The sequence below is a fragment of the Gadus morhua genome, chromosome 11 (genome assembly GCF_902167405.1).
Source record: "Gadus morhua chromosome 11, gadMor3.0, whole genome shotgun sequence".
Taxonomy (NCBI): domain Eukaryota; kingdom Metazoa; phylum Chordata; class Actinopteri; order Gadiformes; family Gadidae; genus Gadus; species Gadus morhua.
The window spans coordinates 24,995,460-25,020,459 of NC_044058.1; the positions used below are offsets into that span (position 1 = coordinate 24,995,460).

At 43.3% G+C, this 25,000-nt stretch overlaps 3 protein-coding genes across 3 annotated transcripts in view; 1 reads left to right on the forward strand and 2 right to left on the reverse strand.

Moving 5' to 3' along the window:
- adamts12 (ADAM metallopeptidase with thrombospondin type 1 motif, 12) overlaps positions 1 to 13,345 on the reverse strand; it is a 26,143-nt gene extending 12,798 nt beyond the window's left edge. The window contains exons 1-12 of the mRNA XM_030370707.1: positions 12,948 to 13,345; positions 12,416 to 12,801; positions 6,025 to 6,199; positions 5,278 to 5,474; positions 4,887 to 4,970; positions 4,459 to 4,583; positions 4,013 to 4,162; positions 3,293 to 3,436; positions 2,563 to 2,707; positions 2,129 to 2,221; positions 1,653 to 1,798; positions 846 to 1,015 (exon numbers count right to left, since the gene is read on the reverse strand). Of these exons, the coding sequence (XP_030226567.1) occupies positions 846 to 1,015; positions 1,653 to 1,798; positions 2,129 to 2,221; positions 2,563 to 2,707; positions 3,293 to 3,436; positions 4,013 to 4,162; positions 4,459 to 4,583; positions 4,887 to 4,970; positions 5,278 to 5,474; positions 6,025 to 6,199; positions 12,416 to 12,801; positions 12,948 to 13,062 (1,930 nt within the window). The 5' untranslated portion in view covers positions 13,063 to 13,345. The remainder of the gene's footprint in view (positions 1 to 845; positions 1,016 to 1,652; positions 1,799 to 2,128; positions 2,222 to 2,562; positions 2,708 to 3,292; positions 3,437 to 4,012; positions 4,163 to 4,458; positions 4,584 to 4,886; positions 4,971 to 5,277; positions 5,475 to 6,024; positions 6,200 to 12,415; positions 12,802 to 12,947) is intronic.
- Positions 13,346 to 15,085: 1,740 nt separating this feature from the next.
- On the forward strand, positions 15,086 to 21,479 carry agpat9l (1-acylglycerol-3-phosphate O-acyltransferase 9, like). The gene is made up of 14 exons (XM_030370635.1): positions 15,086 to 15,177; positions 15,541 to 15,846; positions 15,946 to 16,009; positions 16,882 to 17,030; positions 17,454 to 17,599; positions 17,733 to 17,807; positions 17,917 to 18,006; positions 18,108 to 18,201; positions 18,630 to 18,745; positions 19,003 to 19,058; positions 19,289 to 19,374; positions 19,580 to 19,708; positions 19,856 to 19,935; positions 20,182 to 21,479. The coding sequence occupies exons 2-14, from the start codon at positions 15,703 to 15,705 to the stop codon at positions 20,285 to 20,287; spliced, it is 1,335 nt and encodes a 444-aa protein (XP_030226495.1). The 5' UTR covers positions 15,086 to 15,177; positions 15,541 to 15,702; the 3' UTR covers positions 20,288 to 21,479.
- A 1,540-nt stretch (positions 21,480 to 23,019) lies between these two features.
- On the reverse strand, positions 23,020 to 24,645 carry myl7 (myosin, light chain 7, regulatory). Its single transcript, XM_030370636.1, has 7 exons — positions 24,534 to 24,645; positions 24,138 to 24,239; positions 23,830 to 23,905; positions 23,577 to 23,681; positions 23,419 to 23,497; positions 23,278 to 23,326; positions 23,020 to 23,172 (listed from the first exon to the last, which is right to left on the reverse strand). Exons 1-7 carry the CDS (start codon positions 24,534 to 24,536, stop codon positions 23,068 to 23,070), a joined length of 519 nt encoding a protein of 172 aa, XP_030226496.1. The 5' UTR covers positions 24,537 to 24,645; the 3' UTR covers positions 23,020 to 23,067.
- Positions 24,646 to 25,000: the final 355 nt, after the last annotated feature.

Genomic DNA, 25,000 nt, shown 5'->3' on the forward strand with positions numbered 1-25,000 from the left:
AAAATGTTTTGCTATTATGCAAACTTGTCCCCATTTTTCTTGCCCTTTTGGGGGCTACGGTTAGGGAGTGGCGGCCATAAAATGTTGCCTGCAAATGCTTGCCCTTTGAGACTGCAGCTGTGATATAAAAATAAAAGTTGACTTAATCCAGATGCTGGCTGGAAACAATATGAATGCTAGAAAATGTGATCAATAAACAACGTTTCTTCATTCATTATGTGGGCAGTACAATGAATGTGCCTCAATATTTTTTGTGAACCCTAATGTATATTTGTTTTAATTGAAGTTATCCTGGATTTATGTTTTTATATGTTTCAATTTCTGTCACATCACTCATAAATCGTAAATGCTAATTGAATATTCATACTTTTTGTATTTCAGCACATTATATAACATGGTATCTAAGTACCTATAATACAGCAACTAACCTGATGAACGATATGTCCCCTTTTAATATGATGCCCCCTATTGACCATCCCTAGTAATTACACACAATAAAACTAGGAGGCATCCGTAACACCATAAAGGACCTGCGTAAAATCATTGAATATTCCTGCATTGATAGAGCTGCCTTAGTCACGATACGCAAGGGCAACAAACGGCAACAGCTGTGTCTTAACTGATGTTTGAGGAGGGACGCATATATGTTAATTCTTAGACTTTAAGAAACATTATAAAGATCACCAGAGTATACTGAATTAGTGACTATTTATTGGCTTCTGGCGGACTACCCTCAGAATCACTGTCTCTGTGACACAGAACCATAAACACCGTGAACGCCGGGAGCGCCATACAGCTTAATGGCGTACCTACTGTGTTGCTATGTTTAGACCGGGAACTCTTACCTGGGTTGGCCACAGGGATCCACTTGTACAGTTCGTTCTGGTAGGGCACCGTGTCGAACTCGCTGCACAGCATCTCCCTGAAGCTGGGGATGTTCTTCTGGCACCGCTTGGTGTTGCAGGTTCGATACCGCTTCCTCTCCCCTGTGCAGTACTTGCCGCCGAACTCTGGTCTGTGGAGATCATTGGGTAACAGTATTCATATGGCAGTAAGGGAAGTATATGTTAGAGGTTATTTAATGATGGATTTCCCTAATAGTAATATAGTACTATATATTTTAGTACTATATTATTGGTATGGCATAACTTGCTGCTAATAACTACTAATGCTGTAACTTAAATGTGTTAAATTGGAATGACTGAAGAACTAAATTATGGGAAGTGAAGGCGGGAGAGAGAGAGAGAGAGAGAGAGAGAGAGAGAGAGAGAGAGAGAGAGAGAGAGAGAGAGAGAGAGAGAGAGAGAGAGACCGAAAGAGAGAGAGTGAGAGACCGAAAGAGAGAGACCGAAAGAGAGACCGAAAGAGAGAGAGAGACAGAGAGAGAGAGAGACAGAGAGAGAAACAGAGACAGAGAGTGACAGAGACAGAGACAGACAGAGAGAGAGAGAGAGAGAGAGAGAGAGAGAGAGAGAGAGAGAGAGAGAGAGAGAGAGAGAGAGAGAGAGAGAGAGAGAGAGAGAGAGAGAGAGAGAGAGAGAGAGAGAGAGAGAGAGACCGAAAGAGAGCGAGAGAGACCCAAAGAGAGAGAGACCCAAAGAGAGAGAGACCTACAGAGCATCATTTAGCCTCATGGCAGGACCAGTGCTCACTTGGGGCTGTTGCATTCCCTCTCTGCGGACTGGACCCCAGACCCACACGTCCTGGAGCAGTGGGACCACGTGCTCCACTGGCCCCAGGCTCCGTTCACCGTCTCTGGTAGCTTGCCTACGACTACACACTCCCCAGAGATGCACCACTGGAAAGGGGGGGGGGCGGAGAACATTGGAAATTGTACAGGTATAACACCTACAACCACTGTTTATAGACATTTTATAGGTCACAATGGTAACACTCATTTGGCATGAAGCACAGAAGACTGTTTTTTACAAATTACACTTTCATTTTTCTATCTACATCTACATGATACATGGTACTGTTAAAGTACTTTGTAAGCACTTTATTTTAAAAGGTATACTATATAAGTAAAGTTATTATTTTATTATCATTATTGTTCATAATTCTTACACAATGGTCTCAATGCCAGGATTGATTGAAAGAAAGAGGATATGGTCCAGATGTAAACTACCTTCTCTGGCCCACAGCGGGTTCCATCAATGGGGGAGTCCAGCTTGGACCGACAGGTGCCATTCACAGAACACCAGAGGATCTGACAAACATTCTGAAAGAAGAGGCGGGAAATAATGAAACGCGAAGGGAGTGAAAAGGCCATTCACTGTCTTGGCGTGTGACTATGATCCTGTGGATTAACAATTATGTTGCTGCATTTGGATTTCAATGGATATAAAAAAAAAAAACTGAACATGCTGAAGAAATCATGTAAACTACAATGGATTAGGGGTTCAGTAGGGGTGGACTAGGGTGTATGTTTTTATTCAGATTATGACCAACATACAAACCAAAAAATAGTAATCTATGGTCTCGTTCCCTTGTGGAAAGTTTTAAATGAGTGAAACAACTGACTTCCCCTTTATTGCATTTGAGTACATGCAAGATACGTACATCAACCTCAGGACAGAAGGTGGCGTCCGGGCCGTACTGCAGCTGGCACTGATGGTGAGTTGTGTAACGGACACCCAGACGGGCCAATGGCGTCGTCAGATCTCTCTTGGAGGGCCGGTCGTCCAGACAGAAGCCCCAACCACGACTAAGGGAGCGAGAAAAAGCTTTCATTAATGTTTGATTGACATATTAAATAACATAAAGTAAAAAAAAAAGTGAGGAAGATCGAGAACTAAACAAATGGAAAACAAAAGGGATAGCATCTATTTAATCAGCTAAAAAAGTCTCAATGGAGTCTAAGAGTTTGTTGGTTTGGATTAAATGAACTAAACCACCATTATGTTTGTGATCATTGGAACCATAACCCTTACCCTGTAAAAATCCCCCAAAGACCACCCACTTTGATAAAAGACCGTTGTTTGTTCTAGTCACATATTATGATAGTCATAACAAACCATGTTATTGCATTTTTGGAGGATGAGTAACATTTGGAGTACCCTATAAATTGAAGAGGGATTTTTTTGGGTGGAAAAGGTTTACAAAATAGTGAAATTGAGTGATTAAACAAGTTACATGCGACAATATCAGCATTTCAAGTATTACTGCTGCCCTGGCCTCAGTCATTATTACTATTATTTAATTATTTCAATACTATTTCAATAATTTAAACACAATTATTCAAAAATAGTTATTAGGGATGTGATGCAATAGTACACGACGGATCACATACTCTAGGAAGCGTGTGATGTACTCCTTGGAGCAGGAGGACCACGTGAGAGGGGAGCTGTCGTACATCAGCTGCCTGGACATGATGAAGGGGTGTCTGCCTTGTAGCTCACAGTCGTTACCCTGGCCGTCGTGGTGGATGCCAAAGCTGCAAACATGACAAACATAACAAACATGACAACATTTCAAAATTTTAAAAAAATCAGATTTGCGTTGGAATTGCGTACTGCGCTAGACAGTATATTTGTATTTGTAACTTCTTCTCACTTTAGCACACACACACAAACACACACAACAACATTAACAAAAACCTATCAACATATGTCACTACTCATTAAACTAAATACCAAATAAATAGTGAAGTATACTACACGGTAAACCAAGTACAAACCAATACTTTGGTGGCAGGTGCAGGGGATTCATTGGTTGAGTCACAGACTCACTAGAGAGGGGTCCACATGTGCTCCCCGTCCCTGGAATTCATTACCACCCCAACTCAGAAACATCGATTCATTCCCCATTTCAAATCACAACTCAAAACACATCCGTTCAAAACCGCCTATTCCATCTGATGCCAATTGCTACGACTCTTGCTGTTGTTATTATTATTAACTTTTTTCTCATCGTCGCTTCTCTTCCATGACATTTGTGCATCGTTGTACGGTGAGCTTGAGTGCAGAGAAAGGCGCCTTCAAATGCAAAGCGTTGTTGTTATTATTAGTACCTGTGGCCCATCTCGTGGGCGATGGTGAACGCCACCGGGAGGCCCGAGTCCTCGTTGATGTTGCAGCTGCGGTGCGGCTGGCACATCCCGGACAGGTGCGACAAGCCCAGGGTCTCACACGGCTGGTTCATCCCGGCACAGATGTCCTTCCTGGGGTCCAAGCATCCACCCAGCCGCCACGTTAATGCACGCACAGCTGGGCAGCCTTGAGATGCGTTAAACTAAATGGGTGTGATTTTGAGGAAGTGTGTTTGTGTGTGGGTGGGTGCGTGAGTGTGTGTGTGTGTGCGTGTGTGTGTGTGTGTGTGAGAATGCAAGTTTGTGTGTGTGTGTGTGTGTGTGTGTGTGCGTGCGTGCGTGCGTGCGTGCGTGCGTGCGTGCGTGCGTGCGTGCGTGCGTGCTTGCGTGCGTGCGTGTGTGCGTGCGTGTGTGTGTGTGTGTCTAACCTGGTAACCAGGACAGCTACATCGTGATGAGCAGGATGCGTGTCACTCTGTGGATTCAGGTTCTTCTGCCAGGCACAGAAGCTGGATAAAGTGGTGTCTGCATGGTGAACAATCTTCAGGTCTTTCTGAATAACACAGAATCGAGAAGTGCAGTAAGACCACCATGTTTCATTCACGAGGAAAGAGATACATTTTCTCAGAAATGTTCACATGGTACACAGTCCAACTCAATATAACATTTTGTTCCCTTATAAATAAACGTATGCGAAAGGTATAGGTTAGATGCTATACATGCAAGCAGACCCATGGTAAAATGTATGTCATATTTGACCAAAATTTAATTCAAATCAATAGGATGGTGGTCTTGTAGTCATAGCGCAGTAGTAGCACTGTATGCGTGTATGATTCCAGAAAGCTGTCACCATTACCTCTTCCCCATGTAGCAGGATGAGGCGAACTAGAATGATGTGGACGGCGTTCCCGATACTGGCATCATGGAAGATCCCGGCCACCTGAAGACATAAAAGACCATTCAGTCCCAACACTGGTTATCCACAACTGGTTATCTACAATCAAAGCATCCCACCAGTGCATCTTATCGTACAGCTACTTTGAAACGACGAAAGTGAAAGTAAATTACCAGTAGATTGCGATTGTGGTGTTTGAACCCATAACCCTTTGCCGCAGAACCACCACCGACGCTCACCACGCACACACACACACACACACACACACACACACACACACACACACACACACACACACACACACACACACACACACACACACACACACACACGCACACACTCATCGGCTCACCATGTTCATGATGGTGAAGATGTAGGACTCCACGTTGTCCTGGCCATGGTAATCGATGAGTTTGGAGTCGGCCACCACCATTGTCTCCACCCAGCGCTCCCTGCTGACGGAGCGCTGTGAGCGCGACGGACCCCGGTTCTCCTCCGTCTCCCAGTTATCCCTCTCTCGCTCCACCCGGACGGAGTCCTTCGGACCATCTGCACGATGGTGAAGGAGATGAGGACACCACGATAGTATGTGTGAGTATTTAGTGTTCCTTTGCCTTTTGAGTCAGCCCCTTAGCCTCAAAAATGTACTCAAATCGTTTTTTACACAAAAACCGAACATTAGTGGAAGAGAATATATGTTACCATCCTACAGAGGGCGCTATATGTGTGTTTGCCTATAGTCATGCAAATTTGCCTATTTGCATCCACTACATTCTGTTATGTTAAGCCACATTCATTTAGAATAATAATGACCAATGGACTGTAAGAACCCTAACTAACAAGCTAAACCTTAAACCACAACAAAATAATGCTTAATATTGTATTGTACTATTTGCAGAATCACAATACCTATTTTATTTTCACTTAAAACAAGTTATATTGTATAGCGAGGTCCCTGTTATTACCCGTCCTTAATTTAAAATGTACAGCGTCACCGCTGGCTGGCGAGACACACCAGGCATCGATCTCAGAGAGACGAACTCCATGTGCATCACCATTTTGTCGGTACATTTGAACAAACACATATGAATGGCCCCACCTTTAACCCCACAGGGAACATGTTCTCCCTGGGTGCGTGAGCTGCGCCTGACTCTCCGGTGACCTTCCGGAGTAACTCTGGGATACACAATGTGCGGCTGCCGTCCTTCTTCGTCGGCGGCCCCCGGGGATGGCTCGATGAAGAAGTGTCCCTCGGGCAGGGAGAAGAGCCCTCTCTGTGGAGGACGCAGACGTCACGCCGGGAAAGGTTTCAACGGGTAAACAGTGGCTCAGGTCGCCCACGCTTTTAAAGTGCCAAAGCCCCGCCCCTTAGAAGTCAGAGGGGAGACTACTCGGGAGCCTTTCATTCCTGAGAGGTTCCTGAGGAATCCATCCTAATAGCAGACGTCCACGCCCCACGCCGGGGGCAGTGGCAGGAAGGTATGCCCTGCGTGTCCCTGCTGGTGTGTCAGACGCCTCCTGCTTAATCCATGTGCACGAAAGCAACAGACACGCATGGACCCGCACGCACGCACGCACGCAAGCACGCACGCACGCATGCAAGCACACACACATCCACCTTTGCATGTACACACACAAATATATACACAGATACACCTACACACACCTACACACACACACACACACACGCACGCACAAACACACCCATGCATACACACACATATACACACAGACACAGCTATGCATACAAAAACATATCAACACACACACACACACACTAGCATGCATGCTCACACATATACATTAACAGACACACACACAGACAAACACACACATATGCATGCACAAATATACACACACAGGCACAGACATGCACACACACACACACACACACACACACACACCTGCACACAGAATACATGCAAGCACACACTTGCAGACAGACGCTAGTATGCACAGGTACACACACACAAATGCACACGCACATCCTTTGCAGCATTGACTTTGTGTACTTAGTGTGGCCTCTCCTTCACATGTTACTGAAGCTGTCATAGGGTGTGACCTTTGTGTATATGTGTAAGTGAATGCATGCATGTCTTTGCATGTGTGTGAGCGCGTTAGTGGAAGCGTATGTGCGTGCATTTGTGTGTGTGTGTGTGTGTCTGTGTCTGTGTCTGTGTCTGTGTCTGTGTCTGTGTGTGTGTGTGTGTGTGTGTGTGTGTGTGTGTGTGCGTGTGTGTGTGTGTGTGTGTGTGTGTGTGTGTGTGTGTGTGCGTGCGTGCGTGTATTGAGTGTGTGTTCAAACAGACCCAGGATAGACAAGGAGCTTCCCCTGCATTTTTATTATTCTTCAAACTCACTAAAGAGAGAAAGAGTGAATAAGAGACGGATGATATTTCCTTCCAGAGGAAGAGGATATCTTTGTTCCCAGGAGCAACGCAAATCATTTTCAGCGACAGGCATCAAAATGATTATTAGGTTTTCTCATGGACAATTTTCTTTCTTAAAATACATATCAACACACACAGACACACGGACAATGTTCTAAGAAGTGACGACCGCTATGATTTGTCTAACAGTGTTATGATTGTGATTGTGGTTATTGTAAGGACTTTAATAAACTTTGTATCTATTGACACCGAACAAGCACGTCCCCTCCACATTCTACGTAAACCATCCTGCTGTCCAGAGGTCTCTCGATCTGCCTTTTATTAAGACACACGCTGCTGACTCTGGGCATACAGTGTGTCTTGATGTAACACGTGTACATCATCCGACAATATTTCTCTTTGGCCCATGGAGCCCTGGGGCGCGGCCTGTCTTAATCCTCAGATGGAGTTCACATGGTTCAGTTTGGTTCCCCCTTGTAGCAACAACACCTGTTTCAATACATCTGCCAATAAGAGAATAAGTGAAAAAAAACCTCAGGAAACGAGATGATTTTCATGTCAGACTAGGGGCCACGGTAGTATGAAACATGGCCATTAAAAGACAGGAGGACTGACGGACATGTCTCGCAGACCTTCCGCTTCATTCTGGTGGAAACCAGGTTGCATAAAAGCTCTTTAATACAAAGAGTGTATCAGTGTATCTGCCAATATCCAATGCAACACATGTAAAAACTAGAACTGACGGTTGTGTGATTTCCTACCAAAACCCTAAAACATGCACTTTGAGTCCAACAATACATGTCTACAACAGCCCCTGACAGAAGGGCTGGAGGCACTGTGGCGGAGGTTGGATTATTCTAGTCCAGGCGAGATGGAATGACTGAAATGGGAGCAGGCTCCTCGACAGTGACTCAGTCTATGGCCATTGTCCAGGGATCCTAACGTTGCAATGGGCTCACACACAAAGCATGCAGGCTGATACGCTCCGGAGCTCCCCTTTGCACACGCTACCCACGGAGCCTTTTTGCAGACATGCACTCACACTGCTCGCTAATGTTCCAAACACCCATTTCACTTGTCTCTCTAATCATCTCTGTTTAAGTTAGTGCAAGTAAAAACCATGCACGGTACCAATGAGTGGCGCTCCATTGGACTCGTATACGTTTCCCTCTATGTTATGATTCGAGACATGTCCTGGAAGTCCGAGAAGAGGAGGCGCTGGTGGGGGCAGAACCAGCGGGAAGGAATGCTACAGGGAGGCCCATCCAAACATCGAAGAGGTCGCTCTGCTGGATCCGTATGATCTCCATACCAAACGCAGCAGCGTCGTGCAAACCTTTTTCAACATGGATTCACTGGCGCAGTTACATGCTCGTCATGAAGATTAATGGTTTTTCTTATCCATATCTTATCAAGTGTGATTATCCGCGATGTGATAGGCTTCCATGTAAACGCAGAATGTTCAGTGACCAAAAACAGGGGATTTATTTGTCGACTCACTCTGTCTTGACACGTTGACCCTCATCAGTTTTGTTTACATTTAAAAGGACGTGAAACCAAAGGAAGTTAAAGTCAGGGGATTACTCATTGTGGCTTTGACTCAGAAACCGAAAGCTCTGCGAACCAACGACAAACCACCAACTGGAACCATGAACAGGGGTCCCAGTACAGGGTCTACCCTTCTCCTCCTCCTCCTCCTCGAACCTCCTCCTCAGAATCCTTCTCCTCGGCTCACATTAGAGGAAGTGCGCCGAGGTGTGATGTGTCGGTGCCAGGGGAGGTCAAACTAGCTCAGGTCTGTGTGCTAAATACAGCCACCATGTGGAACTGCTTTACTTTGGTTTCCTGCTTCTGCAGCCGTTTGTAGTGCAGGCCAAGCAGGCCAAGCACTGATCCCTCTCGCCTTTGCCGCAAAGCCCCACATGAATAATTTTTCCACCATTGTGATTCCACAAAGATATATTCGGGACTTCATGCCCTTAGTAGACAAGTGCAAGTCATACACTTTAATCAAGACGTTGATTTACAGTTGGTCTGCCTGGTTTTCTTCTTTCTCTTAGAAAAATAATTACACAGAAGCTAACATGTGTTCCCCATGGGAGAGCGATGAAGAGATTGTGTCCTCTAGGAGGCGAGGTGGGGTGGAGGTGTAACACCAGGCTAATGGCTCTCAACTTGTTTTCACTTGTGTCTTTTGCCTGAGGGCTAAAACTTCCCCAACACTTTGTTGGGCAAAGGTTTTGAATATTTAAATGGACCGTGCTGAGACGGTGATGATTTCAATCCTCAAATCAACTCGTTGAACTAGCTAGTATTATATATTCAGTATTAACTAGTATTTAACTTAGATCAATACTTATAACGTTCCTTATTATGCACCTACCAACCATGAATAACATTTTGATACTTTACGTAACTCACATATTATGTAAGTGTTTGATGCAATTTCTCATCTCTTTATGATTTCAACCTTCCAAAAGAGTTGGGTTTGTCTGCTTGTATCTGATATCAGATGGAAAAGCCATAATGCTGATGACTGTAATTACTCATATGTTATGCAGTCACTGAACAGCTGTTTTAACAAACCATGTGTTCTTTTTTTTCTCCTGGAAACTATCACAAAAAGTAGATCTTTGGCGGACACAGAAGCTTGTGGAATAGCCGTAGGGTTTCCATAGGGACAAGTCAATCTATGGGAGTTAAGGAGATACAAAAGTCTCTAGGGGGAAACTATTTCATGTTGATTATGTCTAAAAAGATTAGCCCTGTTTTTTTTACCCAAAGAAAAGTTTAGGAACAGGAACCAGATTGTGGCTCACAAGATTTAATAGGCTTATAAGAGACTCCTTCCTATCTTTGGTACAATTGGTATATTCATTTATTTATTTCTATAGTTGATTATTTATTTAATTCATCGTTTCTTTTCTTTCTTTCTTCATATGATCCCTTCTTTGTATGTTTGTTAATTTATTCATATCTTCCTTTCAATTGTTTTTTTCTTTCTTTCTGTTTGTTTCTTTATTGCTTTATCTTTTTATTTTAGCTTTTATTTATTTTATTTTTGAACATCCCTGTCTCTGTTCCTGGGGGTATCTGACCTGAAAGGCAGCTGTCACATCTGGGTCACCACAGTGCCCTGCTGTGGAATGGTCAGGCAAAGGGTTGAGTTATTGTGACCCTTCTGACTCAACACAAGCCTACAACTGCCTGAATGGACTTGACTAGTTCGCCTTTCAGGCGGTGAAGGCATATTCATCTTCTTCGGAATGTAGTTGATTGCAATCCTTTTTACTTCTTTTTTTTTTTTAACAATTTACATAGTTAGGGTTATTGTTATGGGTTAAAGCGGGTCGGCACCGGTTTAACATATGCTATTTTGTCTATTTCGTCATTTGCTTGCACTTTTATTCTAAATAGTACATATATAGTAGCTTCAAAAACAAATAAATGACCTAACCAACAAAAATACTAGCACTTTAGATAACTGTTTGCATAATAAGGAACCAGTACCCAGACAACCAAGGTAGGCAGGATTGAGGCAAGACCCTGCTTGAGAAGCATTCCTGCTGAGGGGAATCCAATCCAGCAAAGAGTCTGCTGGGTTGGGACTGACACGTCTTCTGGAAAGGTTCAGGCTTTCACACACGGTCTATCTTCCTCGTCATGGCTGTGTGTTCGCAGTGCCACCATGGCAGGTGTTTTCATATTAATATAAATCATATGCATAAATGTATATATATGTATCATAGATACACTGTTTAAGTTTGCCACTTAAAATGTGAAAGTAATCATGCCCAAACGGATAGTATAAATATGATATTGAAAGTAACACAAGGTCATGGAATAATTAATGCAGAGCGAGCGTCAAATGGTCTTTAATTGAAGCAAATCATTCAGCTGCCATTCAGCTGATATACTTGCCTTCCTCTACTGCTCTAAGTATTCTTTATAATAACTGCCGTATGAACCAACCACACAAACACTTGGAGTTAAACTATTCCATCTGACCTGGTCACTCTCCTTCATCCAATAAAACTGCATCCTATTCAGATGTTCAGGAAGTTATTTAGTAGTATTTATGTTCTGCAGTGTAATGTTGCCACATGGGCAAATGAGTGCTAGCTTCAGGGCAAGGAAAGTAGCGTACATATTCAGCGTACATGAGAATGAGAAGGGGGGAGGCGGTCAGAGTGTGTGTCCGTCAGTCAGCCAGTCTGTCAGACAGCTCGCCAGGAAACCAGACAGTCAACCAGTCAGCCAGTTAGTCGGTCAGTATGAGACTCCGACAGACAGTCAGCCAGCAAGTCAGTCATTCAGTAGGTGAGTCAGACAGTCAGTCACAAACTCAGAGTCATTCAGTCAGCCAGACATCTAGCCATTCAGTGTAGCCAGTTAGCCAGCCAGCCAGTCAGTCAGTCAGTCAGACAGCCAATCATAGAGTTTGTCAGACAACCAGCCAGCAAGCCAGTCAAAAAGTCAGTCACTCAGTAGATCCTTTGGTCATTAAGTGACTGACTGATTAGTAATCGATTACCGTAAGAGTAAAAATAGCAAAAGATCAGGGTTGTGTGTGTTTGAGATTTGACCTGTCTCGCTTACCACTAAGAGCTTATGCTGCATGAAAGTGGTTCAGCAAACATTCCTAGAAAGAGTCGGTACAGGGCAAACTAACAGACAGAGCACCGTCAGTAGAGGAGGGGAGGGGTGACGGGATGTGTGTAACCGTCTAACCCACTTTACCGTCCACACAAATATACCCCTGACCCTCTATCAGGAAAGAAAATAGGAGGAAAAGAGAAACATTGGGGGAAACCAAAGTAATTTACACTTTCAGATAGAGGCATCCCTGCTTATTAGACTTGATGCACTCCCAGTGTACAAAATATACACACACGAAAGCGCGCACACATGTACACGAAAGAGCGCATACACACACGCACACGCACGCACATGCACACGCACACGCACACGCACACGCACACGCACACACACACACACACACACACACACACACACACACACACACACACACACACACACACACACATAGCACAATAATACACTTTAAAAGGATGCATTGGCCTATGATGGGTCCCTTACCAGTCCGCTACAGGTGCTGACGGCGGCGGTGCCACGCGCCTGGTTGACCGTGACGGTGCCAATCAGGTGACAGAGATCTCCCGCGGAGGGGAGACGATGATGCTGCTCCGTCGTCCTGTTCAGACTCCCGTTCCTCCTCTCCACAACGTAGTCGAGTGAAACAAGCTGAGTGTTCGCCGTCAGATTGAAGATGAGACTCCGACCTTTGTAGTCGATCTGATAATAGACCCGTTGGCTCTCCGTCTCTGGCTCCAACGGTCGCAGATCCCGCTTGAGTCGCCCATTCCCGAAGTGATGGGAAAGTGTATGGGAGATGAACCGTCCATCGAAGTCGACTTTCACAGGATGGACAATGGGCAGATCTGACTCTGTCGCGTGCAAGTCATCTATAAAGGATCAAATGAAGAGAATAAGAGCATAATGTTGGAGGAAACTCAGGGTTGCATACAAACCAAGCGTTTCCAACATTGAAGGCTTTATGTGTTATGAAACCCAATTCCTACAAAACAAACAAAAATAAAATCCCACTGACCTTTTCTAGGGGATAGAAAGCTGCCAAACTCGGAGAGCTCATCGTGTCCGGACGCCAATAGGAAGACAAAGTGGAGCAGAAAGAAAAGAACCCGGCTCTCCTGCGAACATTGCATATTTCATTCAACCGATCTCAAAAAGCAAGAAAAGGTTGCCAGACATTGGAGGTCCATTGGCGTTACAGGCGGTCCAGTGACCACGCCGAGTTCGAAGGACCCCGAGGTAGGCTGTGCAGATGAACGTGTCAAGGAATGAGCCCTGCACCGGGGACAACACGAACGGCAGGAGAAGGAGAAGAAGGAGTCGGAATCACAGAACATTAAAGCAGGAGAAAGCTTCGATTGTGCGAAGGAAGGGAGGAGTGTACTTTGGATAGTGTCTTGTTTCTTATAGCGGGGACTAGGGGGAGCAATAACCAACCCATAGAGAAGAAGACAGAAAACCAGTCGCCCATAAATATGATTTAGTGTGTGTTTGTCAACATCAACCACGACGAGAAAGTCCATTTATGGAGCTTCATATTTATTTGAAATAGATAAGAAATATGATTTATTGGGTTATTGTTTGGTTCTATTGCAAAGTTGGCGCTTAGTCACTTCACTTGTTGAAGCCTAATTTATTTCAGAATAAGGCCTTTTATTGGAGTCATTGGTAAGGAATGGCAAAGCCATCCATCTGCTATTAGTGAGTTAAATGCGCTGTGAGAGTAGATCTGTTTCTTGTTCACTGCGCCTGCCTCAACCAGATTCGATTGTAGACCGCTCCCGACTCCTTTTTGACCAATCAGGTAGGCCAACTCTCTTCAGTGATAGGTACAAGGAATAGGCCTACATCTTTGCTGTCAGGTGCGTGACATGCAACACTTGGCGATGGCGGAGAAACGGGAGGGAGGGAGCAGTAGTTTCAAAAACGTGCTCTCTACCGTTCTTTTCTCTCATTCTATATAATGATATATATACAGAATATATATGAAAAAAAAATCTTGTCCAAACAGCTGATAAGGGTTTTTTAGCAAATGCAAATTGCAGGGTAGTCTATATGCCTATTCAGAGAACATCACCATTAGTATGACCATCCTCCTGAATTGTACAAAATGTAAAATTTCCTACAATGGCCTATATATACCGTGAATGGGTGTGATGCATAACACACTCTGATATAGGCTACCCATTTGTCTAACTCAGTGGCCAACCGGGAAATAGTCTCGTTAAATATCTTTATTGGCAACTCTGGCTGTAGACAGAGGCCCCTGCAGGCTAGAGACCCCCGCTGACCCCCTGCACACACACACACACACACACACACACACACACACACACACACACACACACACACACACACACACACACACACACACACACACACGCAAGCATGCAAACACACACACACACGCACATGCACACACACGCCAACACACACACACACACACACACACATGCACACACGCCAACACACAAACACACACACGCAAACAAACACTTGTAGAAAGTTTACTATGGTCATAAATATAGTAGCCTAGCCCGTTGGTAATAATATACCACCCAAACAGAAGCAACATAAAGATCATATCGTTTTTATTCAACAGTTAAAAATGTAAACATGTTTGGCACACTCTTTTGAAAATAGGTAATGTAACACCTTTACAATAGGATCTAAGGATCTTTTGTTCAATAAAACAACGAATATTTCTTATCATTACCGGAGACATAACCAAACGGACTCCCTGATGTCCCCCCTTACAAAAATGTGCAACAGACTGTGAAATGTCTGGTCCTGGAAAATAATCAGGACATTTTGTAAGTTATTCTTAGGACAGTAGACCGAAAGAGTGTTGCACTACTCGCCACAGACCTACAGCCTTTTATATATTCTGATTATATAGTAGGGGATTTAAAGAAGTTACAGGCCTTAACGAGTTGAAATGGCCATTACTTGTTACTTGTTGTTGTAGGGAATTGAACCCGTATAATTTAAAATATTAAGCAAGTTTCGAGACTATTGGGGTATAGGCCTTACTGACTGCACTATATCTGAAATATGTTAACCCATGCGACCACTACACATTCCACGTGTCGGAGTTCGCTCTCTCGCCACAAGGGGAGCACCACTCTATGAACTTTGGTCTTGAAACGGAGAACTGAATGGGCGTGTCGGAAAGATGTGTCACTCAACCCCTGAATTGTTTCTATGTTGTTCCTGTTCAAGCAGTGCAGCGGGTGGACGTTTGAACGGTAGGATCCGTCGTGCTTTTAAAACATGGCTAACTAATAGTTGCATGAACCCTCACCTAAACAGTGAAATATGTTGCAACATGTGACATTGTGTATGTAGCCTTTCGCGTTTACTAGCAAGTTGCATATACTACAGCAGATACGAATGTCTGCACGAGTTTCTAAAAAAAAATTCTGGTCCACCAATCTGGTGAAACCTTCTTCCACAGGACTTCTGCATCCAAGAAAAGCATGTAAAAGTCATGTTGGGTCATTTTATGAGGATCATAAACTTGAGTCCAATGTCATTGCCGTTTAGCGAAATGCTTTTGTTGTATTTGACCTGTTATGATTGATGGTATTTACTTATGTATTATTCCTCAGATGTGTCCCCGCAGTACAAATTACTTCACAGACTATAACTGCAACACTTTTAGCTGATGCCCTTGATCTTCAATGACAATCATCTACAAATATCTATTTATAATATATAAATATCGGGAGACGGAATTTGGACACATTCCTGTGTCATAGAGGACGTATACGATGGATGATCTATGGGCTATAACCCTGTGGGGGCTGAAGACTTGGTTGTACCTACTCCTGGCATCAATCATGGTGCCCGCCATGTTTGGCTTCTCTCTGGGCGTCTCAGAGACCTACATGACCATCCTGGTGAAGACACTGGAGGTACCAACAGCTGCACAAACACACTCACACACCCTGTGGGACTTCAATGCATACTTTTTTACTGCTACTTCTACTTTACCATGATTGTTTTTTCTGCAGTGGGCCACTTTGAAGATGCGCAAAAACACAGAGGACCATGCCCTCAAAGCTTCACCATCTAGCAGTGAGTATACAGACGGATTGATCAGAAGATAGATAGAACAGTGGATAGATGTACAGTAGTTGTACACTTAATAACGGAAGATACATATGCTGTAGGGAAAGGTTTTTTCACTTCAGGACATGCCCTTTTTTTGATTTTGAAAGTTTGTGCTTACTCAATGTGTTTCCTGCATTTGTGTAACAAATGTCTTTAATCGTGCATTGTCTTTAAAAGTCCTTTAGGCGTTGGGTACTTTGCTTTCGGATCAGTCTTCTAGACGTCTGTTAGGCAAGTTTATTAAGGCTGCTATGACGAGTATGTGAGATTGCCTCATTGACAACCCGCTATTACTCAACGTTATCAATCACTGGCCTTAAAGCTATACGCTTCCTTAGACACACACACGTTGTGTCAGCAACAACCGTCAGAATTACAAGGTCCAAACAATGTTAATGTTTTATTTCTTAAAAGGTGCCATGACGAGCAGCAGGAAAAAGGTTTTATTCCATAGGTATATGAACAGACAAGGCCATGTGTGGGCTGAGATGGGCTGGTTGAACACCATTAGCTCTGGACTTTGGCCCTTGTAGGGCTAGATACTAGCCTGATGGTGACGAGGGATGTCCAGCTTAGTCTGTCACCCTGTGTAGAGGGCAATATTGGATCACTGGAGGATTGGGATTGCTTAAGAGTTGCCAATGAACCATGATTGTCTGTTGATGTTATCTGTGTGTGCGATTTAAAGATAAACGATGGGTTATCTTTGAGGATAGGAGAGTCAGGGGTTAATTTCTCTGATCCCTGCGTTACCCAGAGCTTTGATTCCTCTGTAATGCATTAATTATTATTTGGAAATGATTTGGACATTTTCGGTTCTGTTTCTGCTGAATCAGGTCTGATCCAGAGGGGGAACGACTCTATGGAGAAAGAGTTTGAGGAGCTCAGACGCAGTCGCCCAAAACAACCGCTAGGTGGCGACTTCACATTTAGCGACTCTTTCTATTTCACCCGTCAAGGCATTGAAAGCATTGTAGAAGATGAGGTAAATCGACTGCCTTACATTGTCCCCTAAGCGCCGTTATCGAAGTAGTATGTATGTATGTATTTATGTATGTTCCTCTTATAGTATTGGTCTGAATAGGCCTATTCCCAAATAAACTTATTTTTAAATTGCATGAATACAATTGTACGTGATTAAGATAAGACCCAAAGCTGTGTATGGTACATCAAAAAGTACATAGGAATCACAAAGATTAAAACATTAAAAAATATATACATGTATACAAAGGCAAAAAAATACATCTTTGGATACATTTTGAGTAATAAAATTGCATTAAAAGGATAAATTCAAAAAGTATCTGACATTTGACATATTGACATTTGAGGTGGCCATTGTATTTGAGATGGACGGTTAGGTCGACAGACATCTTACTTTGTATGACGTATCATTTTCGTCATCTGGAAGGTGACCCAGCGGTTCTCCTCGGAGGAGTTGGTGTCATGGAACCTGTTGACCCGCACCAACAACGATTTCCACTATATCAGCCTGAAACTGACTCTAGTGTACGGCTTGGGCGTCCTTATCAGATACTGCATCCTCGCCCCGCTCAGGTTGGCAAAACACTACGTATAGTCATCATTATGTCCTGTCTTAACTACCCTGCTCAATAGAAAGCAGTCAACCAGGAACCATTCATGTTTAAAGCAACCCAATGGAAAAACATGTGTTTTTTATTTCATACAGAATTACCCTGGCTACTATCGGTCTCTCCTGGCTCGTCATAGGAACATCTGCGGTCGGGCTTCTACCAAACGGAAGGTCATTACCAAACCAACTGGACTTACTCAGTGGTGATCTCGTTTGGGCTTTCTATGCACTTCTTTCCCCCGTACTTCCCAGGGGTCACTTGTTGTGGTTATGTTGACAGGATTAAGACCTGGCTGAGCGAGTGGGTTCATTTGATGTGCTACAGGATCTGTGCCCGGGGTCTTTCTGCAGCTATTCAGTATCACAACAAGTGAGTGAAAACACACTTTGTCGTCTAATGAACCCCTAAAGTAGGAATGGTGCAGTATTATGTTCAGCCCTTATCTCCTTCTCCTCCTCTGCTTCCCACAGAGAAAACCGACCCCAGAAGGGAGGGATCTGTGTGGCCAATCACACTTCTCCCATTGATATTGTGATCCTCTGTAATGACGGATGCTACGCCATGGTACTTGAACTCTTATCCTGCCACGAGAAAGGAACACATGTACACTGGTCCCGTGTACCAAGAAAGAAATCAAAACTCTTAAATCTGCAACTAAATCAGCCGATCACCCTTTTTGATTATCGTTTGAAGCCCCAACCTTTTGAGGAAGACGCCTATCTACTTAAAATGTGTGTGTGTGTGTGTGTGTGTGTGTGTGTGTGTGTGTGTGTGTGTGTGTGTGTGTGTGTGTGTGTGTGTGTGTGTGTGTGTTGCTAAGGATCCATGATTAATTTCGTTTGTCTAAAGTACATAACCCATTCACCCCTGGAATATTCTCTCTTAATAGATGCGCTAAACTACATCAAAAAAATTATTTCGAACAAAAATGGTGGTGCCCTGACGAAGTAGCGTGTACGCCTGTAAACAGTTGGATGCCATGTATTCCTCAGGTGGGCCAGATCCACGGGGGCCTGATGGGAGTGCTCCAGAGAGCCATGGTGCGATCCTGTCCTCATGTCTGGTTCGAAAGGGCTGAGATGAAAGATCGACACCTAGTGACCAAGAGGTATTCCTGTCCCAAGAATGCCAGTTATACAAGTGACAGTAAAGATCAAGTGTTAAAGAGGTTTCCCTGTATGCTCTCTGAGTGTGTGATACCTTGGCTTGGTACTGGTATTTCCTTTCAAAGCTGCTGCTAAATATATTGATGCTATTACACCTTCTCTGATATGACCCTATTCATATACACATCCACAAAAGGATCGACTCTTTTTCAGTTAATTCTCTTTCCATGACAACTCGCCTACGCTTCTTCTACTGCAGGTTGACCGACCACGTTAACGACAAGACAAAACTTCCCATACTGATTTTCCCAGAGGGTAAGTGTTACCATGGCAACAATCCAGTAATCGGTGGACCCGAGTTTCTTGTTGTAACAGATGGGACACAGGGAGTGTTTCTAGTTATCTTGGGTCTGCCCCAATATCGGCTGTTTGGTCCCACTGCGCCAAGAAAAAATAAGATGAAAACAACTTGGCTGCACTTTATTTATTTGGAAAGCATGACTTATCTTTGGCTAACCTGAGTGGTCGGTCTCTGGCTCCTACAGGCACTTGCGTCAACAACACCTCTGTGATGATGTTCAAAAAGGGAAGCTTTGAGATTGGAGGAACGATATACCCAGTCGCCATTAAGGTACCTCAACTCCACATGGACGTCGACGTTGACCCTGCGTCACGGCACGTCTTCACTTTATACTTCAGAAAGTCTTTTTTTTATTTAACATAAATATACCACTGTGAGGGTGGTATATTATCACTCACAGATTAATCAACCTGTAGGGTTGAGAGTTTTTCATGCATAAAACATTACCACGAATCCTCTCTGGTTTGTCCCACAGTATGACCTGAAGTTTGGAGACGCCTTCTGGAACAGTTCAAAGTACAACATGGTCAGTTACCTGCTCAGGATGATGACCAGTTGGGCGCTGGTCTGTGATGTCTGGTACCTGCCACCCATGCATCAACAGGTCCGTCTGACGACCATAGAACCAAAACCATCCAGCTGCAGTTCTACACGTTTCTGAGTCAACCCAAAACACTTGTAGTGCATGATCACCTCGGCGCAAAGTTCATTACGGTTTTGTTTGTTCTGTTATTGATGATAATGACGACAGGAGAACGAAGACGCGGTCCGGTTTGCCAACAGAGTTAAATCAGCCATTGCTCACCAGGGTGGACTATTAGACCTGCAATGGTAAGTCTTCCCTTTCATTGTCACACACACACACACACACACACACACACACACACACACACACACACACACACACACACACACACACACACACACACACACACACACACACACACACACACACACACACACACACACACACTCCCTTTAAGGTATGTGAGGCTTATACTTCACGTGCTGTTACAAAGCACAGAAGAATCAGCTTAAAACACTGTGCCTGTCTCCGCCCCCCCCCCCCCATTGCAGGGATGGTGGCCTGAAGAGGGCAAAGGTCAAGGAATCGTTCAAGGAGGAGCAGCAGAAGCAGTACAGCAGTATGATGGTTGGAGACGACAGCAGCAACAGTGACTAAAGGGGTCAAAGTGCAGTGGGTCGCTAACAGAATTGTCCTCAGCAAGTGATGGCTGATGGCTGTTTGATTGGACTGGACGTTGAATACCACTGACTGAATATGTCCTCAAGAGTCGCAGGACCGGAATGGATTACTTTTGACTGTTCAAGGAACGATTTTCGACAACAACAAGCATGGGTATCTTTTAAATGGAGTAATGAAGAACATAAACAGACCGAACAAACTAAATGGATTCACCTTTGTGATGCCATTTTACCTTTGATGCCCAACTGGGAAACATTATGAAACAATCTTGTTATTTTAGAATGAATTTAAGATCTTTTCTAATATTTCTCCTATGCGTCCCACCATATTTCTCTTTCACAATCTATTTATCTCTCTATTTATCCCTTTATCTCTCATCTAGTGGCGGAAAGCCAAGATACATTTTCACTGCCAAACTGTTTCACAAGGTTATAAGACATTGTCATTTACAATGTAAGAAACAGCTTTTTACATGCAGAAATCTCTTCCCTTTACATCAGAAATGTTCTAGATATGATTACATGTCTGAGCCATGGCTATTCAGCCACAAGGGAAAAGATCAGATCTGAGCAAGAAAGGAATGCAGCCTGAGCATATATAGCCTAGAGAGGGAGGTGAAGCTGTTTTACACTTTTTTCTCGTTCGTATCACTCAGATTGTAGTAAATAATTTACTTCTAAAACAGTTAAAAATGGCAGGGAGACATTTTTTATTATTATGGAAAACCTCACCAGTCATTAAACAATTACCAATCTTCCAGTCCAAAGGTGAAAGGTCACAAAAATGCAACAGGGAGGTGTTGGCAAATGAAATAATACATCATGGTGTCAGGCATTGCAGACGAACAAAGTCAGTAGATGATGGGTGGTCTTTATAGCAGGGTGCATGTTTTGGACTTCCTTAAACTCTTGTCACTTGGCGGTTTCTCTTCCGATTCATCGTCGCTGCATTGAGACTTCTCTGTGATCCCTTTTTTTTAAATGTAAAAAAAACATTCAGTACCTTCCTGAGTCATTTAGCTTGATCTATTAATTCAATGTTTCTCACCATCATCCTCGGCATTGTGTTGAGGACTGGCATCCTATGATGAAATCAGACAATGTGGGGTTTAATAAATAACCGACACCAACTCTACAGTTGATGGTGTTGGGCTGTTTCCAAAATGTCAGTGAAAAGTGTGGATATGTAATAAGACTGAGTCCATTGTGTGTTTTTGTAAAACGGATACACCACTTACCCCTGTGCCGTCGCTTCCCTGCCTTAGTCTCTGTGTAGATTCCAGATACCTTCCCAAAGGGAGAAACCAATAGTTTACATTTCGGAAGAGCAACGTTGTGTTTTTGTTTTCGACAAACCGGAAGCATGGAAGGCGGCCCTAAAACAATGAAGATGCACAAACAGTCCACTTATAACATTCAAGCATTGATTTCTGCATGACTGGATTGTCCTGTGCAGGGCAGCCAAGAGAAACACGGCCAAATTAAACATTTATGAGGCTGACGAATGCCTAATGTCATTATCTTAAGCTGCACTGTTCGGACGACACACAGGTTGCTATTGATACAGGCACCCTGTGTCAACAGGGCCTTGATTGCTAAGCAATGGTTGACTGTTACTTTTCAAATGACCCCTAAACAGAAGGCCTTAAAAATACACCACTTTGATAAGACGGTACGTACTTAACGGACTGTAATTCAAAGTGTAGATGTTCTGCCCAATGTAGCTCATTGTTTTCAATTTCTCATTCTAAACTCCGATTGTAAGAGTATTTCCTTCATTACAATTTGTTGGGTAGGCAATAAGATAAGATAAAAATGTATTAATCCCGAAGAAATTCTTGTGCCAGAGATTGCACAAAATAATGCCTACTTGAGATATCCCAGGTCAGGTTGAATGTTTCATGCATTGTGGAATGATATATTTTAAGTACCTTTCAGTACGTCGCTTGCAGCATTAAAATTATTGAAAAGAGTTGTGCTCACCGTTTTAGGTAGGAGTCGTGGCTCCTGTTGTACCGTTTGGTCTCCTTCGTCCCCCCGTCGGGTGACCAGGCTATAGCTGTGTCTATTCCTGGGGCCACTCGGCCCGTTGCTCCAGAGGAAATGGGCATGGTTGTGACAAGACCTACATGTCACCCTCAAAAAAGTACTTTTTGTAAAAGTACTGATGTTTGGCTCTTGGTTAACGGAACAGCTTAAGAGTCAATCCTTAAAGCCCATCGGTGTTGCTGTCTGTGTCTTTGTGAACAAGGACACTGCCTGGGAGTGGAATTTATGGGAGGGGGGGGGGGGGGCTGGGGGTTTGTTGTTGTATCCATAGCAACATTGACCATTAAGATTGGAATTGCATTTCGTCCCGAATGTGTTGGGATGTCTGAATGTTGACCATTAAGATTGGAATTGCATTTCGTCCCGAATGTGTTGGGAAGAGTCTGAAGAGTTTTTCGAAACGCAGTGTTGATTTCAAAGATCCTTAATATAATTTTTTCTTTGATATTTTCAAGGTTTCGCTCAAGAAATGTATACGTTTATTCTACTAACATGTTTCTCAAAACACACTTTATTTTGCTTAAATTATGTAAAAAGGTACAGAATCTCCAGTTGCCCGTCATGTTTACTTATAATTCCCATTTTTGCAACTAATCCACCCGGTACATTTTCAATTTACAACACAACAAATGTGGCCATATTATGGAAAATATACTGAAACACTAGTTGAACGACTTTATTAGAACCAGGACAACCAACATAATATGTTTAGGAGTCTTCCTTCTCATCTCCATGTGTGATGATGTAGCAGAGAGACTTGTAGTCCAGGTTTCCAGCCACATCTATCGGAGCTACTGCAAACGCCTGGTCCACCTAGGTGATCAGGTTAGACCATTAAAACACATAGCTCTGAACCAATACCGAATGTCTTCGTTTTGGGAACAAAAAACATGTGTGTGAAGAATGTAAAATACTAACCTCTTCTCCTGTGAATTTGTCAGCCTGGTTCATCAATAACCGCCTAAATCTGGATTTAAAAAGTAAGGGCGGAACCTTAATTCAAAAAATAATAAATGGTGAATGCCGGATATGATTGAGTGCAAGGGAATATTTTCTTACTCATCCTTGTTGATGGAGCCTGTTGCATTAGGGTCAAAGAGCTTAAAGGCAGCCACTATGGTTTCCTCCGGGTCAGTACCTGGAAGGGGGAACATGATCACCCAATTCCACTTCAATGGCTTAAGTGTTGTTGTGTCTTATCATTTAGCAGGTCTCACCATTTAGTTTCTCTCCAAACAGACTCAGGAACACCGTGAAGTTGATCGGACCCTTTCCCTCGTTCAACATTTCTTCTAGTTCTTCATCATTGACATTGAGCTTTCCTGAAATACACACGCAAACACATAAGATAAAATGGCAAAGGAGGTTAACTGAAGTTTGTCACAACTATGTTTTTGAACATTTTAGAATTGATATTATATTATGGATAGGTCAGTGAGCAAAAGATGAAAGAAAACACTGAGCCAGAACCTAGTTGTCCATAAGTCTCCTTTAGGTCTTGTTTTTTGATAACACCATCTCTGTCTTGGTCAATGCAGCCAAAGGCCTGCAGAACAACGGAGGCATTCATTATGGAACATAAAGAAATATTGACAATTCTAACCATTATAATGGTAATTATTTAACAAATTTTATTGTATATCCCTTGTTCCAATTTCAAAACCAGAAAAGTGAGCAACAATAGTTACAGTAATATTGGTTCACACAATAGACATGTCTCAATAATCTTTTTTCTACAGTTGCCTTGGAGTCCACATAGTAATTGCAGGTTATCCTACCTCTTTAAACTCCTGTATCTGAGACTGCTCAAACATTGAGAAGACATTTGAGCAAGCCTTCTGGGCTCCGCGCTGTCTCCTATTAGCAGCCTTCTTGCTCGCCTTCCGTCACAGAGTGTAAACACAATCATTTAGTAGACAGCTTGAACATAACATTCAAAGTGTAGACACAAAATTAAACTTCTGAAATACCATGGTTTCTTCATGCAAGCATATAAGTCACAAAAGTTAACATGGTTTCACCATCTTTGCAGGATTGATAATGCATGTTTTGGTTATATTATTAATAAAACGTTAACACTCTCAAAAGCCTTAAGAATTTGAGGATGTTAGAATGTTAGACAGAAAACTAACACTAGCATTGCAATGAAACAAGGGTGGGGTTGACTATCTTACCATTTCAGGATGAGTGAGTGTGTGTAATAAATCAGTTGAGGTCCGGACTAGGGCTGATGCTGAGGGAGGGTTAATATATGACCCATGTTATCTCCGAGCTTCTTATAATAGCCTATGGTGGAAAGTATAGTCCCTTACATGGACACCTACACTGTCTCTGGTGCTCTCTCTGGTCCATGTCTGAGATAAGAGAGCGGGAGAGATAAGACGTTGTGCACCACAGATTCCTTTAGGACCGGAAGGGGGGATGGCAGGGACCAGAACCACAGGTCCACCACATTAAGCTCATGTTAACTGTTTGGAATTGATTGCCGGTTACTAGTAAAAGTTCGATTTCACTGCATGGTTGAATGCAGACAGAACGATAGAAAGTATGGACACAAAAGGTTCTAAAAGGTTGATGTTGACCTAGTAATAACGTTGAAAATTGTGAGGATAATCTTAATTGCTTTTTCATCACTCAGATA